The sequence below is a fragment of the Abrus precatorius genome, unplaced genomic scaffold, assembly GCF_003935025.1.
Source record: "Abrus precatorius isolate BTA unplaced genomic scaffold, Abrus_2018 Scaffold3, whole genome shotgun sequence".
Lineage (NCBI taxonomy): Eukaryota > Viridiplantae > Streptophyta > Magnoliopsida > Fabales > Fabaceae > Abrus > Abrus precatorius.
The window spans coordinates 32,954,022-32,971,849 of NW_020874373.1; the positions used below are offsets into that span (position 1 = coordinate 32,954,022).

The 17,828-nt window shown below is 30.9% G+C and overlaps 3 protein-coding genes across 9 annotated transcripts; all 3 read left to right on the forward strand.

The window, feature by feature from the left end:
* The first annotated feature begins 130 nt into the window (after positions 1 to 130).
* LOC113861289 (COP9 signalosome complex subunit 7) lies at positions 131 to 8,071 on the forward strand. 7 transcript variants are annotated; one of them, XM_027494008.1, is made up of 10 exons: positions 134 to 474; positions 910 to 985; positions 1,506 to 1,594; positions 4,027 to 4,116; positions 4,862 to 4,906; positions 5,020 to 5,090; positions 5,565 to 5,700; positions 7,162 to 7,250; positions 7,454 to 7,517; positions 7,607 to 8,030. In XM_027494008.1, exons 1-9 carry the CDS (start codon positions 313 to 315, stop codon positions 7,506 to 7,508), a joined length of 813 nt encoding a protein of 270 aa, XP_027349809.1. In that variant the 5' UTR covers positions 134 to 312; the 3' UTR covers positions 7,509 to 7,517; positions 7,607 to 8,030. The 7 variants fall into 7 exon arrangements, with proteins under 7 accessions (XP_027349813.1, XP_027349809.1, XP_027349811.1 ...); XM_027494012.1 differs by lacking the exon at positions 7,454 to 7,517 and having other exon boundaries at positions 131 to 474; positions 7,142 to 7,250; positions 7,607 to 8,018; XM_027494010.1 differs by lacking the exon at positions 7,454 to 7,517 and having other exon boundaries at positions 7,607 to 8,071.
* Positions 8,072 to 11,727: 3,656 nt separating this feature from the next.
* Positions 11,728 to 12,378, forward strand: LOC113862514 (ethylene-responsive transcription factor 2-like). Its single transcript, XM_027495595.1, has one exon. It carries the CDS (start codon positions 11,728 to 11,730, stop codon positions 12,376 to 12,378), a length of 651 nt encoding a protein of 216 aa, XP_027351396.1.
* Positions 12,379 to 16,088: 3,710 nt separating this feature from the next.
* On the forward strand, positions 16,089 to 16,739 carry LOC113862515 (ethylene-responsive transcription factor 1-like). Its single transcript, XM_027495597.1, has one exon. The coding sequence runs from the start codon at positions 16,089 to 16,091 to the stop codon at positions 16,737 to 16,739; it is 651 nt and encodes a 216-aa protein (XP_027351398.1).
* Positions 16,740 to 17,828: the final 1,089 nt, after the last annotated feature.

A 17,828-nucleotide genomic window follows, 5' to 3' on the forward strand; every position in this document is an offset into this window, starting at 1 on the left:
TATTAATTTTGGCATATTAAATAATTTATATTTTTAAATAATACAAAGTAAAGTTTTATGTTTATTTTAATTATAATATTAAATAAATTAGCGCGATTGTATAACTAAAAGCACTTGTAGAGGCAGATGGAGCACTCTCGTGAAAGCCTTCTTCAGTTCGCTCTCACTGCCCAACATCCACACGATAACATAACTCTCCAAATTCCTGAAATTCAAATCTGAAAAAAAAAACCCTAAACCTAAAACCTTTTGATTTTTCTTGGAATCAAATCGATTTCCTCATTCCCAAAGAAACCCTAGTTGTTTGCGAAGATGGATATCGAACAGAAACAATCCGAGTTGATCGAGCACTTCGTGAAGCAGGCCTCTTCTGCCCCCAACGCCTCTGCACTCGCTTCCGTCCTTGTTGAAGCCACTTCTCATCCTTCCCTCTTTGCTTTCTCTGAGATTCTCGCCCTCCCCAATCTTCATCAGGTTCCTCTCTCCTCTCTCACTCTCTCTTTGCACTTTTTTGTTTTTACTTTTTGCCTTTTTCCGATTTGTTGTTGTTATTATTATTGTGTAGGTTTTTTTTTTGTTTTCATCTAAGAATGGTTGTTGATTTGCTAAGGGAAACGGAAAAGCAAAGTTGTTTTACGGTGTTTGTGTTCGCCGTGCTTATGAACGAGTCTATTGAATAGAGTGCTGTAAAATTATCATGTTTTGTGTGGCCATTTTAATTCATTTTTAATTGTTATTGTTATTATTATTGTAAATGCAGTATTTGTTTAGGCGATTCTGTTGTCAATTTTTGTTTTTGAGGTAATGTGAAAACTTGTAAGTGACTTGAGAGCTCTGTTTTTGCCTATTCATATTGTGAACTAGTTCCGGCATGTCTGCTTTAATTTTTTGACTTGTGATTTCTTGCAGCTTGAAGCGACTGAGAATTCCGTATACCTTGATATGCTTCGGTTGTTTGCACATGGAACATGGAGCGATTACAAGAGTAAGCCTGTGGATTTACCCTTTTTTTTGTGTGCATTTATGTCAGGTCTGTGTTTTCCTGCCTTCATTGATTGTTTTTCCACTCCAATATTGTGTTGTTGACATATTTGGATCAATGTTGTAACAACCATCCGTTACTGCACAATGACATGTGCATGGTGGATTTAATTTATTCTTAATGAAATCACTGAATGTTAGCGTTATGCGATGGAAGGTTGTTGGTTGTAACTTCTGTAAGGATGGTTATATGAAGGAGGATGGTTGAAAAGTTCGGGGAAACAGTAGGCTAGCCTTTTCTTTTCATTTTTTTTATTGTTTTGGCAATTTAGTTGTTTTTATTTGTCAGTCTATAGTGGCATTAGCATTTTTAGTTTTTTATTTGATGGTTTTATAATTTCTGTCTTTTTCCCTTTATAATGTATAATGTTTGTGTTATTTTTGGTGAATTTTATTTGCTGGAAAATATTAATATTATTAAACCAACACAATAGTGCATATTAAAAAGTTTAAGTTGCTTACAGGTAATGCTGGTCGTCTTCCACAATTGATTCCTGATCAAATCCTCAAGCTTAAGCAACTTACAGTTCTTACGCTGGCTGAGACATACAAGGTATTACCTATTAAAATAATCTATTATTGGCTATGTTGTGTTTGTTTTGCTTGACTTAGTTATGGGGGTGATTACTGAACTATTAATTAAAACTGAGATTCACGAGCATGTCACCTACTCCAGCCCAGATGATGTGCTTGTCTATTGTTGCTATAAGTTTTGTTACCAATGGTAGATATATATATCATAGTTATGTAATGATTTTAGTTTTAGTTTGGCTGAAAAACGAATTCTTTCTGTGGGTCTGTCTAGTGATCCTCCACCCCGACCCCAAAATGTAGCGCCAGGTTTTGAGTTGAGATGGTTATGCCCTGATGCTAATTGCTGTTTTGATTACGCTTTCATGTTAAATATTAATAACTTGTTTTAAAAAGGGATTATCCATGCTGTTTGGGATGGGGTTATGATTTTGGCTTTGCTATTTTGTTTGAGCTCTTGTTTGTCTCAAAAGGTCTTCTCTAATATGTGGAGAGAGTAGGTAGCATTGCAGTATCTTTATTTTCTTTACTTTTGAGTTTCAGAGATTGTCTTGTTATCTCATTTTGTGTACATTTCATTGTTTCTCTTCAATAATTTTTCTGTTTTGAATAAGGGGGACTATTTCCCGTGAGAGTTGCTCATCTAGGTAAAGTCTCCTTATTTGGGGTAGATTTGCTTGTGGTGCCATCATAGTTAAAGCATTCCCAATTTTTTGGTGATCATTGTGGGCTCGATTGGTTTACATCAAGGCTTCGTTTTGAGCCCTTAATTGTGTAATCTTGTTTTAGATGTGCTTACAAGTGACATACAAAAAATTATTCCTTAATGCATGTTATTTGCAGAGTACATGCATTGTTAGAAGAGGATAATATTAAACATGAGTTATGAAATGAGACTTTAGAATTTAAGGGTTTTTGCTTGAGTTGGAGTAAGACAGAGTACATGCATTGTAAGTTTAGCAAAAAAACATGGTGAGGTTCATGCATTGGAAGTTAAACTTGGTGATGATATTTTACCACAAGTTCCTAGTTTGAGGTACTTGAGATCGATTATACAAAATGATGGAGAAATTAAAGAAGATATTAGTCACAAAATACAAGTTGGATGGTTAAAATGAAGAACAACATCATGAATTATTTGTGAATGTAAAGTATTTATTAAGCTGAAAAGAAAGTTTTACTGCACTACAATACAACTATCTATCTTATATGGTAGTTAATACTAAAGGAGCAACATGAAAAAAAATGAGTGATAAAAATATAAGTGTTAAGGTGGATGAGTGGATACACAAGGAAGGACATAATACAAAATGATAGTATACGAGAGATTATTGAAGTAATACCTATAGTGAAAATATGATTGAAAATTGTCTAAAGGTATTTTGGCCATGTGCAAAGAAGAGTAAATTGTATGACTTTTATTCAGGTAAAGAAGGGTCGACAGAGACTCAAAAGAACATTAGACGAAATTATTAAAAGAGACCTTATGATTAACTATATTTTTGAAAATTTGGTTTTTGACCGAGCTTAATAGTGTCATTTGATTCATGTAGCTAACTTCACATATTTAAAAAAGTATTGGTGGTTGTTGTATTGTGGGACTTGATAACATTTTCTTTTGGTTCTATCACACATAATTTAAGTATTTCTATTTGTTAACTATTGCATACTTTTTTTTGTCTTTGTTATTCATTTTTTCATATTGCATTTGCTAGATTGTTAATTGGTAAAATCTACTCTATCCCTTCTAATTGAGAAGGTTTGATACCCTCTCTTACACGTGGAACAATTGTCATTCTTAATTTTATGTTAATAAATAGTAGAGTTAGTAGTTTAGTTTAAAAAGACGCTAATACCATTTAATTTTTAAGATTTTAGAAAAATCATAACCGTTAATTTAAAAAGGGTATAAAATACTTTTTCAAGCTTACAGGTACCATAGCAAGCACCTTATTGATTATATCCATACAGTTGCTTGTAGTTCTTGTATAGATATAAAGTCAAAATTTCAAAATTACCTCTTATAAGGAGGGTAAAATTCAGTGGCAGTCTGCTGTTTCTTAATCTGATGCATTTTGGTATACTTGCATCTTTAATGGTGCTTCTTTGACCTAGACCTATTATGAGATAAAGTTGTGTTTATGGTTTTTCTATAGTGTTTTGCTCTGGGTTGTTTGAGGGTTTAGTTTTCTCTTCTTTGCAGGATATTCTATCCTTCCTTTAGTCTTCTAATAATTTTTTATCAAAATGAAACCAACTCTTGCCAAGATCTATTTCCTTTGTATACGATTGTTTCACCCAACTCTTCACTTTAAATTGTGTTTTCTTTATCTATGTACATTAGGAACGCATGATAAATACTCAAGTTTCTGTCTTGTTTTGCTGTTTGAGTTTTGTCTTTATCTTTTGATATTTGCAATCAATTTAACAAAATTTTGTTTATTATGTTTTTAGGTACTACCCTATGACCAACTGATGCAGGAGTTGGATGTGACAAATGTCCGGGAACTTGAAGATTTTCTAATTAATGAATGCATGTATGCGGTAGGCATCATTCCCTTCCATTGAATATATTTCTTCTCAAATGTGACAAAATTAGTGCAAGGCACAGTTGTGCAACCATTATTATGACTTTTTTTTATTGTTATTGCAATAAAAGAATTCATTAAGAGAGAAAGATAGATAGAGAAAGAGAGGAGTGTGGGTATATTTACATCAAATCTTTCTGATGGAAACATGAGAGGAAATATTATCCATCAGTTCTGGTGCTCTTCAATTCTTATACAACAAAACATCTGTAAAAATCACTGGGGATATAAATCACACTTAATCTGCTAAAGGAAATGTTCACAATGGAAATGTTTGGGGATTATGCGTTATAAGATTTTTGCATATAAAGCAAATAATTTGTGCTAATCCCAATTGGTGTCATGTTACAATCTATACAATAGAAGCTCTGAAAGGGATATGAGAAAAGTTCTATAATTGATATGTGATTGATCTCTGTTTAATACTCTCAGTGCCCTCTGTTTAATACCCTCAGTGCCTTTAGTTGTTGCGTGAATTTTTTTTTTCTTTCAAATTTGCATTTAGTTCTCTGATTCACTAATTTTCAGTTGTTATAATGATAAATTGCACTATAAATAAAAAAATTACAATAAGTACCTTTATCATTATTCATTACTTCTTGGCACATTCTTTATTTTTAACCTGCTTACTTTATGCTATTTTCCATGTTAGATAGTTCAATTAATAAAATTGGTTTTCAATTTCTTCTTGCTTTCATCAGGGGATAGTCAGAGGAAAGCTGGATCAGCTGCGACGATGCTTTGAGGTTGTAGCTAATCATCTATCATTTTTTTAAGAATTGCACTTTGCTCCTTCTCTGCTTTTGTAATTAATGCGACATCTATTTGGAATTTAGTTAATCTTTGATGGCCATTTCAGGTCCAGTTTGCAGCGGGTAGGGACTTGAGGCCTGGTCAACTGGGGGGTATGATACAGACACTTTCTAACTGGTAATGTTTCTTCTTTCGCAGGGCTTGAAAACATATGAAATGTCTGATTATTAGTAAATCAATTACCTGTATCTGGAAAAAAAATGTATTTAAATTTCATTGTCTGATGATAAACAAGGCTAGTGATACTGCATGGCTGTAATTAATAGCAGTGTAGCCTTGTAATTTCTTTGCCTCATTATTTTAAGATCTTTGAATTTTTGTACTATCTGAAAATAGCTTGTTTTTTGGTCTGTTTAGGATTCAAGCTTGATTGAAGTTGGTTTGAGCTTCCAATTATCAACTTATCTCAAAATTTTTACTTTGTAGGAAGAATTGATTTTTAGGTTTTGTATTCCAATTTTGTTTCCTTCTTTGTAGCTCAGAACTTCTTGAAATGATGTTTGTCTATGTTCTGGTAATTTTTGAGATGTTATGTACGGAATTTCTCTTCAAGACACTGTTAACATTTTTATTCATTGCTGGGAAACATAGGTTGTCTACATCAGAAAATCTGCTTGTTTCAATTCAAGAGAAGATAAAATGGGCTGATGCTATGAGTGAAATTGACAAGAAGCACAGGAAGGATGTGGAAGACAAGGTAGAAGAAGTAAAGAAGTCTCTTTTCAAGGTCGGTTGAATTTATTTTTTACCTTTTCACATTTTTTCCCTTCAATACAGATGAGGAAATGTCCAATAAAAAATAGCTTGCATGTAATTTTGATTTTTTATACAACTTTGGCTCTCTGCCTGAATTGATGTATCTATCCTTTGCTTCTGTGCTGCCTTGCCTGAAGCAGGATGGTTTTGTGTAAATGGTTTGTACTGAGTCTGTTGGAGTTTTCATTTTCCTGTTTTGTATTTGTGTGTTCTGGGATTGATGTTCAATTGTCTGGTGGATGTATAGGGTAAGCTGGAATTCTCATCCCAGCACTATTTATCAACTTCAATATTATGGAAATGATAACTTAAAATGAATGAAGTATGAGGACTTTGAATATCTTAACTTACAAATCCTGTTCTTTTTAAGAGTGGAAGCCAATTCCATATTTATCATTCCTTATAGCTCTTAGAAAGTGATGCCTAGCAATATTTTTAATCTCTATTGTGGCAATAACAGAAGGGCCCAAATATATCATAATTACTATTTAGGGAAACTGTCTTCAATCCAACTCAAATATCAAACAGATTATCAAGCCATTGAAAGTGTTACACTCATCCTTTTATCATTATCATTTTGTGTCTTATTTTTAGTCTGGTGATGGCCTAAAAGCTACTTATGTGCAATCATGCTGCTTTTTCATTGATGATGATTTTCACTACATATTTGGTCATCCGTGGGTGCGATTGGTTTCTCTCGTCTTTGAGTGGAACCAATTGTTCTCTCTTAAATTTTGCAAAATAAATTTACAGGATTTTGTTCATCTAAGGAGGGAAAAGCTGAAGCAAGTAAAACATTTTGTATATTGGATTGAATAAATCAATTTGAAAATTTCACTTTGGACAGGACTCTATAAATAGTATATTTGGAACCAGAATTGAAGATCCCAAGTTTTCAGAAAAACTATACAAATCTGCTGATTTTAGTTTGATTGGGTTGGTCAATTGCTTGAGCTTCTCTAACCACTATATGCAGTTGCCAGTTAGTTATATGGGATGGAGAGAGAAACTTGGCTACTGGAAGACATTTATGAGGAAAAAAACTTGTACTATTATGGAGGGAAAAAGGTTATAGTAGAAAAATTTGTACTTAAGATGATAAATGTTTGCATAAAAGCCATATCCAAATGAAATAGCTCTCTTATCTCTCTAAATTAACGAATTTAAATTTTGAGGTTCGTGTTGGAAAAGTAGGTCGGCTTGGTTTTTAGTAATCATAAAAACGTTTTCAGTTTACTTCTTAGCCATATTCACATATATAGCTGCTGCATGCAGCCTTAAACACCAAATCCTATGTAAGGATTTGGAGTTTTATCAGATGATATAAGCCTTATTTATACACAGATAATTGGCCGTGTTATTCTTTATTGTTGGGATATATTGGTCGACGTGTCTTACTTACTTCGTGGCAGAAGTTACACACTGTAAGCAGGCCGACATCGACTTCAGAGGCCATGAGGAGATCTGCTCTGAATCTGGTGGAGTGATGGATTATGAAGAAGATCGAAGCCGACCAAAGAGGTAAAGACAGCTTTGAATATAAATATTTTCTATGATCAAACTGCTCATGAAATCACCAGAATGCAATACCAAAATTATTTTTGGTTCATGACTGCTCTATCATTTCTATGTATGAATGAGACTGGTGCTACTTGAATATTGCTCATTTTTGTATAAATATTTAGCGATTGAATTCTACATATTAGACTTCCTTTTCTCCCCAGCTCTTTTGGCCTGCATGTCTCTGTTAAGGAAGCTAGATATGAATTTGTTCTATAATATTTCAAGGTAGAATATGATTGAGCTGTTTATTTTACTCAGATAATAAATTTTTTCTCGTACTCTATTATAAGACTTGTGGCTTGGAAAATGTGCAGGAGGCGGCATCCAATATCTTGAAGATTGTAGTAGATAAAAGCGCTCATTTGATGGGTGTTTAGTAGCTTGCCTGACTTTTATTCTTGGCATGCGTCAGCTGAGAATATCAGCTTTTGGAGACAAGTATATCTCATCGATATTGAACTTGTCTGTCACACCACAAATCGAGATAAGAAAAAGGAAAAGGGGGGAAAAACTTGTTATTTCTTCAGAGTTGTATTTTGGAAACTGATGGTAATTATTGAACCATTGTTAGTTCCATATTGAGTTGGCAAGAACAGGAGATGGTGGTGCGGCTTTTTGTTTTTTCGTTGCTAAATGCTATACTGTTTTTCTATGTATTATGTCTCACATATGCTGCCCCAATTGCATTGCTATACTTTATGGTGAATATATATACCACAAATTAAGATTATATTATAGCATAAAAAACTGATGGTTCCGTAATAAACCGTTCGCTGGTCTGATTATACTAGCATTGTCATTTGGTTTTTCAAAAGTGCGACATTTGCTGACAATCTTCAATTTTGTGGATCAGTCGCTTCTAATTTGAGACTATCTCAAATAGTTTATCTACTTTTAATTAAATTTAGTATGTGCTATAATTTAATGCAAAATTAGTATTTTTAGTTTTCTAATTTTAATTTGTTTGTGTATTTATTTTTTAAATTTTCAAATCCAGTTTGTTCTGTTGTCAAGTTTCAATGTAACAATGTTGGATTTTATAGTGGGTTTTCCAGTAATTTTATTGTAAGTCTAGGTTCGTTCACTAGAAATTGTATATTTGCTGCCATTAGGGGTGTTCAAATATCAATTAAACCATTTTTAAACTGCTAATCAATCCAAAAAAGTTGAAAATTGAATAAACTGTAAAATGATCAAACTATAAACTAAAAATATTGTTTGATATTACTGCTCAGTTTAGTTTCCATATTCCTAAAATTGAATCAAGCTGAATCGAATTGCATATAATAAAAAAATGTTATTGTTTATTTTATTTTTATATAAAAATATTTATTTATTTGATTTTATCATAATATTGTATAAATATATATAGTACATTATTTTTATTTATTTTATATTCTCATTTTTAATTGAATTTTTCGTCTATCAATAATTTATTACTTTTTTTTATAATTTTATTCTTTTAATCATTTTTTTTTCTATTTTTAATTTTTTGAAAAAATTATTTCAATTTTTGAATTATTATTTATTCTGATTTAAAAATAAATTTGAAGTAATATAATAATCAATAAAATTTTGAAAAATAAAATAATTTAATCATAAAAAATTAATCCAAATTGAATTGATATTTTGCAATTTAATTTGATTCAATTGTTAAAATGTACTTAAAATGAACTGAACCTTTTATTTATGGTTCAAATAACTTCGAGTAAAAATTAAATTGAACCGAACGGCGAAAATCCTAGTTGCCCTAATATGCTGGCTCTGAGAAGGAAAGTCTTGGTAGGCTTTCACAGTGAGAAGTTGATATGCTTTTGTGATTTTTTTTTACTGTTTTTTAGTCACACGAGACAAATATTAGGTAGTTCCACGAAAGTGATCGCCATGTGGGTGGACCGAAGCCTTTTTGGTCACATTCTCCAAAGTTGTTATTCCTTTCATTTTTTAATTTATTTATCAATTGTGATTACGATTTATTCACATATTTTTAATTTGTATTCAGTTATATGAGTAGCGTACTGCGCCTGATAAGGGCAATGTTTCATCACTCAATCCCATGCGTGCTTATTATCTTTACATATTTAATACCTTAATCCTGTCCTTCAAATATGAGAATCTTGCTAAGTGGATTATGATACATACTCGACTCTTTTCTTTAATTAATATTTTAAAAAGTTAGTACACTCTGTTCCTTTCCTTTTGTTTAATAATTCGTGTTAAAATTATTTAATCTTTTAATATGTCCTTATCTATCTTATTCAATACTCTCATATTCTGTACATTATTGTTTATTTTTCTTTCCTGATAAGATTATAAAGTAAGGGTAACATGAAGGACTGATGTAAATACTATAAGGCCTTATTACATTAACACATGTAGACTTAATCTATTTAGCAAGAGGTCATGTGTTTAAATTTTATTGGATATAAATCATTTTTTATCAGTAACAACTACCAACCTCGAGTTAAAGTTTGTTTTTAACCCTTTAAATTTAAGGACGCTTGGTTATATTCACGTTGGTTGAACAGAAAAATAGCAATTATTTAGTAGAGAGAATAATACTTAATATTATTTTAAACTTTCAAAATGATGGATGATTCAAACAAAATATTCCAAATGACATATTCGACATATTTAATTTTTATTTTAAATAAATAAATAAATATCATGAACTACTTTTCTAATTTCCATGGACACGTGATATAAAAGACAGTGAAAACAAAAAAATCTTTACTAAAAATATTTATTGTATATAAAACAAAAAAGTCATTCAATGCATGATTTTATTAATAATTAAAAACATTTAATAGAATGTATTTAATATTTTTTTAAATATATATCTATACTTATAAGTTAAGAAATCGTATAAAAATATATTTTTTAACGAAATGTATCAAATATATAGATATATACGTAGAATGCTTAAAATTAATTCAATTTTGTTGCATGTATAATGCCCCCCCCCCCCACCCTTTTTTCTTTTACATTTTCTTGTCCTCAACACTTTTGGTACTCATATATTTAATGATATTTTTTATTGTATGTTTCTCATAATAATAATAATAGTTTTATGCGTTTATAATGATATTTGTAATTTTCTTCTCAATTTTACTAATATAATAGTATATAGATAGGTACGGTAAATTAAAAGGAATTGAAGGTAATCTATATAATAGAATTTGAGAAAATTGGTTTGCTCCAAGAATAAAGGAGAAACGATAAGAATAACACAGACTCAAATCATGCCAAACTTATCTATGGATACAAACTTATCTATGTCAGAAAGAAACCTGATTTTTTTTCGCATACCATTTTATCATTGTCGTCGGTTCTCCTACCGTTCTCATTTTCATTGCTTAATTTTATAAATTCTTAAGCCTCTAGGCACTAGGCACCAATCATGACTGCTGAGATACACCTAATAGAAAACTCTACAGATAAGTATGCCCACTAAATAATTGCGAGGAATCAAATTCAGTATTGACAACCTAAAAGAATCTCAAATAAAGAATATGAGCTAGAATTATCATATTTTAAAATCAAATAAAGTAAGATCCACTCTTTTGCTCTGGCAAGAAGTGGAGACTAAGCTCAACAGTAGGCAAATAGATTCTTGAAGGACATTGGAAATAGAGACCTACTAGCATGCCAGCTCAACATATGTACTAGGTTTATTTTATGTAAGTATATTTACCTTGAAATATGACAATAATCATGAGATTCAACACTGTTATAATATTTGAGTGAAATGTAATCTTTTTTGTTTTTAGTTAAAATGCGAAACAATGGCATGCTGAAGGGCTCCCCACCTTAGACTATATTAAATGAACAATGGTTCTAAATACATAATTAAGGGTCATATTATTTACAGAAACCATATTTTATAGTGAGTGGTTTGGCTTAAAATGATATCAGTGGTTTGTTAAAATAATGCTTTATAATTTTTAATTATATATGTACGGGCCAGGAATATGCTAACTTATAAAAACAAGGTGGGTGCGTGGTTAAGATGAGGTGTGTCTCATACATCATTTAACATTCAATAGCATAAATTTATTGTTAAAAGTTAAACATAGTGCGAGTGTATTAGATCTCTAATATACGACCGAGAAATCAGAGTAACTATTTTACCAACAAGGCGAGAATAAAAAAATTCACTAACAGGGTTTGCTATTATTTAAGTTTACAAATCACACGTGATGACAAAATTTCTACTTCAAAGTTCAAACTTCAATAAGAGCCATTCCAAAGTCCATCGAACTTTCAAAGAAACAACGATCAAAAGAATGTTTAAAAAAAGACTTGCACGTTGTGCCACAGTAATTTTAAAACAAATTTACAATTATATAAACAGATTTCGGTGCTATAATGCAGCATTTAGTTCAAGGCATATGAGTGCTTCCACCATATTCAGCACAAAGCTGAAAATTAATACATGATTTCCATCACCATGGATTCCAAGGTTGCATTCTTGGAATCTGTTCAACAATACCTACTTGGGCACGATTCAAGAAATGTCATGGACGTTTTAGAACCTAAAAGCCACCAATCTACATCTCATGATCCATTTTCAAACCCTACATGTGATGGTGATTCGGAGAACATTGTTTTATGTAGGGAGCATGCATTGACTATGGTGGAGCGTGAAGTACACGCGCCACCAACATGGAAGCACTGCAGAGGCGTGAGGCGTAGGCCGTGGGGAAAGTTTGCGGCGGAGATAAGGGATCCAAAGAAGAATGGAGCTAGGGTTTGGCTTGGAACTTATGAAACCGAAGAAGCAGCAGCTTTGGCTTATGATAAAGCCGCTTTCAAGATGCGTGGTCAAAAAGCTAAGCTTAACTTTCCTCATCTTATTGGCTCGGATAATAAATTGTTAGAGCCAATGAAAGTGACAACTTCTAAGCGGAGGTTGTCAAAAATTTCTCCACCTTCATCGCCATCTTCAGAAGATAGTTTAGAGTCACAGGGAATAAAGAGGAGGAAGGGCTTAGTTGATTTACTGAATAAGTTAGCTAAGAATCTAAGCCAAGCCAAGGTGGTTGAAGTGGGGTTAGAGGAAAGTTGCAGATCATTTGTTGAATGAGAGTTCAGTGATTATAGTCTAATTTGGTACTAAGATAGAACATGATTTTGTTTATGTTGGTGCAGTTGGTAAAGATTAATGAAATTATATGTATAATATTGATGAGATTCAGGTAATTATGTTTTATGATATAGATGAGGATCCTGACACGGCAATAAATCCAAGAAAAGGTTGATTATTAGTTGTAAAATAGTCAAAATACTATAGATATGCATGCAAGGACAAATTTAATTTATTTGATCATTAATACAACTTCATCCAAAATGATGGATGTGTATTTATGAAAAGCTTGTTATTATTTTTTTTGCTAGCTCCACCTTTCAATCTGAGAAAGAAAAAGTTGATTCTTCCATTTAAATACAAGTATTTAAGAGTAATTTCGTAATACGATATTGAAGTCAATAAAAAAACAAAACTAAACAATTGGACCCTTTTCTCCCTTTTTCTCTCGTTAAAATTATCTGTATTTGAAACTTTTGGGTTAATCCATGGACTCAAATAAATCGAATCAAATTGTTAAGCAAAATTTGAATTTGTTTGGGTTGACAAGTCTATATGAGTTCAATTCATACAAAATGCCTCCGATTTAAGTAATGGGTTGAGAAAAATGAACTTGACAAAATCAAATTGAACTAATGATATATTAGGTGTTTTGTATTATCCCTAATTTCTCTAATAATTCCTTTCTTAATTTCTAGATTTTATTTTCCTTTTTTTTCACTATGCCTATGGCCTTGAATAAGTTAAATTTGATTGTATTTCTTTTTACATTTGCCTTTCTACTTAAATTGATCCTTGCCTTGTTTAATTTCTTTTTCATTTTTTAAGGTTTGGATCTCACAAAATTTTCATTTTCCCTTTTAGTTTGATCATCGTTTAAGCAACTAGTCTCATGCATGTGTAGAAATGATTATAAATCTAATAGTTGTGGCCATCAACTAAGCCATGGAACATAGCTTACAAAGGAGATGAGTGTACAAATTAAATGTATTCAACTTAAGCTAGGTTTTTGCAGGCTTAGCTCGCGTATGACTTGTAAATTTAATTTAAACCTAAAATATAAAATTTACAAGTTGGTTTATTTTGCACTCATTTTGTTGGTTCTAGTTCTTAGGGAGGAAGAAAGTTTGCTAACATGTGATATGTATCGTTCATGTTAGAAGATTTTGAGTTTAAGTTTAAGAAGAGAAAGATAAACAGAAGAGGTGATGTAAGATAAAAATGACTTTTTTTATAATTAATTTTAAATAAATTTTAGTTTAACATAAAAAAAGGACACCGACAGTGACTGCCACATCAGATATAAAACAACAGATAAGAATCAGCATTAAATAAATTCCATCGATTTCCCCAACAACCATTGGAATTATTTTAAAATAAAAGAAAAGGAAAAGAGTTAATTTTTAAAATGCAATATTCAATGGATATGTTGGCAATCAAATAAAAGGCACATTCTTCTGCTTTGCTTAATAATGTTTTGGTGCGAAATGGAGTCCACTTAAAAGAAATAAACTATCAATCTCTCCTAATATCTTGGGGAAAACTTAAGAGTATACACATCAATTCCCTTCTCCATGAAAATGAGTAATGTGAATGAATGTACCATTGCTTCAGGGCATATATTTTCATTTCTATCATTCATTCATTCTTTCTTTCTCTCTTTTTCTGGGGCCAGCTTGAAGGCGTTATTATTGTCTGAACCATTCCTATATCTTTACTTATACTATATATGAACCACGCTTTTGAGTTTTCTTTTACGTTTCAAGGATAACTTTTGTATAAAAAAATGTTATTTGTATCCCTAAAAATAAATATTTTTAAGTGTTTCACTTTTATATAGAATATGTTCTTAAACTGTATATAATTCAAACTTGGAATTGCTAGTTGTAACGTAAATAAATCATCTAGCCATTGGTTGAAATAACTTTATTGTTAAAAAAGTATATTTGTGTGCAAAAGGATTGTAGAATTTTCCATAAAAGGATAAATGTAAAATTAATTCTATTTTTTTTCTTGAATGCTGATTTTTCTTTTCCTATTTTTATCTTACATCTGAAGCGTACACTCTCTAATGATGTAAACAAAAGTTATCATTTATTAAAGAAAAATGATTTTTATACTTCGAAAGTGAAACATCTTTTAGTGCTCTTCTTTTATTTTAAAAATATATTTTAAGATGCATATATTTAAAAATTAAAAAATTAATCATATACAGTACCAATTTTTAAATGTTCAAGTAATAGAAAATTCTTTATTAAAAGTAGATTTTGCGTAATCTAATATTTTCACATCATCACTTTGGTAAGTTTATAGCTTACAACTGGTTAATCAAAGAGGAAATTAATTTCCATAAAAATATTCTTAGTAAAGGATTGCAGTTTTGTTTATGTTGAAATTTAAATTCTATCTCGTTTTTATTAGCTTGGTATGAATATTAATGTGGCCATATGCATTTGCTGGTCACAATTTAGTAAGCTCAACGCTTACTCTTTATTTAATTGAATAAAACAACGCTGTATTCACCAAAAGACAACAATGTGAAATTTTAATATCACAAATCTCTATTCTTATAAGAGCGATTTATGCATAAATTTAATCTAATTCAAACCTTTAAATGAAAAAACAACAAATTGTTATTATTATTCTTAATATTATATGAATATTATTATTATTATTATTATTACATGAAAAACGGAGCAAAACAGCTCCCTTAATGGAACAAGTAAAGACAATATATAATTAATGCTCAACGCAACGGTCGTTCTACCTAAGGGCTATAATATTTATTAAAAACTTTTACACATGCGCTAAATATGAAGTAATCTAAACTATTTTAAAAATGAATTGTGTATAACAAATTTTTTAACACGTTGATATACAACAATAAATTATATAATAATATTTAATTAAAAATTATAAGATATTATTAAATTTAATACATTAATAACATTAATACTATAATTTTTAAATCTTTTATTATTTATTAATTTCTTATTATATATATATATATAAACTTTAAAAAAGTATATATAATAAGTCGTTAACGCTAATTCAACGATGTCCACCGGTGGTTAAGGCAAAATACTAGCCTAACACATGTTAAATAGTAAATAAAGATATATATTGTGACATTTTCGTGAATTTAATTTTGTGTAGACTCTGATAATTAATTAGAAATCACCTTAACTATGATTTTTGAAATAATTATTGCAAAAATTAATAACTTTAAACTACATAATAGTTTATGATTGACATGACATTATAAAAAAAAACAATTTTATATTATTAATATATTTTAATTGAATTTTATTTTTACATATAAATGATTTATGATAAATCACACATGTCTAACAAAACCATAAAATTCAAAATAATAATTTCTCCCACAAACGAGAGACTAAAAATTTCTCAAACAGGCTTTGCTATTAGTTTATTGAACAAATTGCACGTGACAACAACTGAATGTCGCTCAACAATACGTTGAACTTTCGTAGAAATAACCTTAAAAATAACATTTAATGAAATAATCCCACGTTGTTCAGTTACCAAGTTTTGAATAATACAATTCCAAAGCAGAAAACATTGCTATAAATACAAAGTAGCTTAGTTCAGGGCTCAGTTCTTTCACAAACATCAAACTTCACCTCCAAAAACAAACACCATTGTCACCTCCAAAAACAAACACCATTGTCACCTTTAGCTTCCAAAATATGTCAGTCACCACCATGGATTCAGACTTTGCATGTTTGAAACAAATTCAACAATACCTGCTTGACAATGATTCAAGCATTCTAACATCACATCAAGCTCTTCCAAGCCCAAGCCACGATAATAGTTCACACACAAATGAGTTCAATTTTGAGCATTCTAACACCACGGCAGCGCGTGAAGTCCACGCGCCTCCAAAATGGAAGCATTACCGGGGCGTGAGGCGTAGGCCGTGGGGGAAGTTTGCGGCGGAGATAAGAGATCCAAAGAAAAATGGTGCAAGGGTTTGGCTTGGAACTTATGTAACAGAAGAGGAAGCGGCTTTGGCTTATGACAAAGCCGCTTTCAAGATGCGAGGCCGAAAAGCCAAGCTGAATTTTCCTCACCTCATTGGCTTGGATGAGCCGTTGGAGCCGTCGAGAACAACAGCTCCTAAGCGGCGGTTGACGGAAACTTCTCCACCATCATCACCAAATGATAGTTGTGAATCACAAGGGTCAAAGAGGAGGAGGAGGAGCTTAGTTGATCTACTAAATAACTTAGCCAAAAATAGAAGCCAAGCCAAGGTGGTTGAAATGGCCTTAGAGGCAAATGAGGTTGAACAATGGGTGGATGAATTGAGTGATTGCAGTTTAATCCAGTGCTCTTATTAGTGTTGTGTTTTTCGTTTGTGCAGTTCATAATTAAGTCTTTTTTTTGCTGTCAATGCAGTTTGAAATGTTTTTTGCACACCACTGAGTAATTTCAGTGCTGATGCTTGTCAACAACATAAGCATAAATAAAAATTACGAGAATGTTGAAAATTTTCCAATTGGCATTCCTTTATATCTGGTATTAGTTGAAAAATTGAATATTTAAGCAATGTAAACTTTGTTTGACTTTTGGTTACTTCAAACTTGGTCCAAGACATAATCTGTTTAAAGTTTTAATACAAAATATAAAAATTAAGCACACTGCGTATATGAAAAATAATGAGACGGATGACATTATGATTTGTTTTCTTTTCTGCATGATTTTCAAGTTGGAAAATTGACTTCCGTTATTAATATCGAGTTTTATGATATCCTTGTCAATTCCTTAATTTGGTCGTAGGTGATCGCTTTTCTTTTGCTATAGTGGATTGGAGAGACATTACTTCAAGTATGCAAAAGCTGACTTAGACACTTTTTTTCTTTTTGGTATATATTAGCAATTTAGACACTTCTTGATTGAGAATCTTAAAATATTGTTTTAAAAAGCTATGCAACAACTAAGGAGAGTTAGATTTAGGGGAAAGAATTAATTCACATGATAGTGAATTGAATTAGTTTGATTTCTGATTAAGAAAGTAGCTCGCATGTCACTAGTGTTTAATTCTTTTTCAAGGAAAATTATCTCTTAAAAGATACTTATTAACATCTAAAAATGGTAAACTTTAATTAAGGACAAGTTGAATATTAGTAAGGTGGTAAACTGGTATGTTTTTTTAAAACATAATTCATTTTTGTTATGGTTTAATTATAAATTTAACCATTGAACTAATCGAATCATGATTCAGAGAGTTCAATATATGGTAAATGAGAAATAAATGTTTGATTTTTTATTTTTTTGGGAATATACTCCATTTATATTTATGTAAATGAATTGCATTGCAAATTTATGACATAATAATGAAAAAAAGAGAGGGAGATGGTTAATGAAGTAGCTAATTAGGTATTTTCTTCTATCAATACTAAGTTTTTGGTCTACTTTTGCATTTCGTT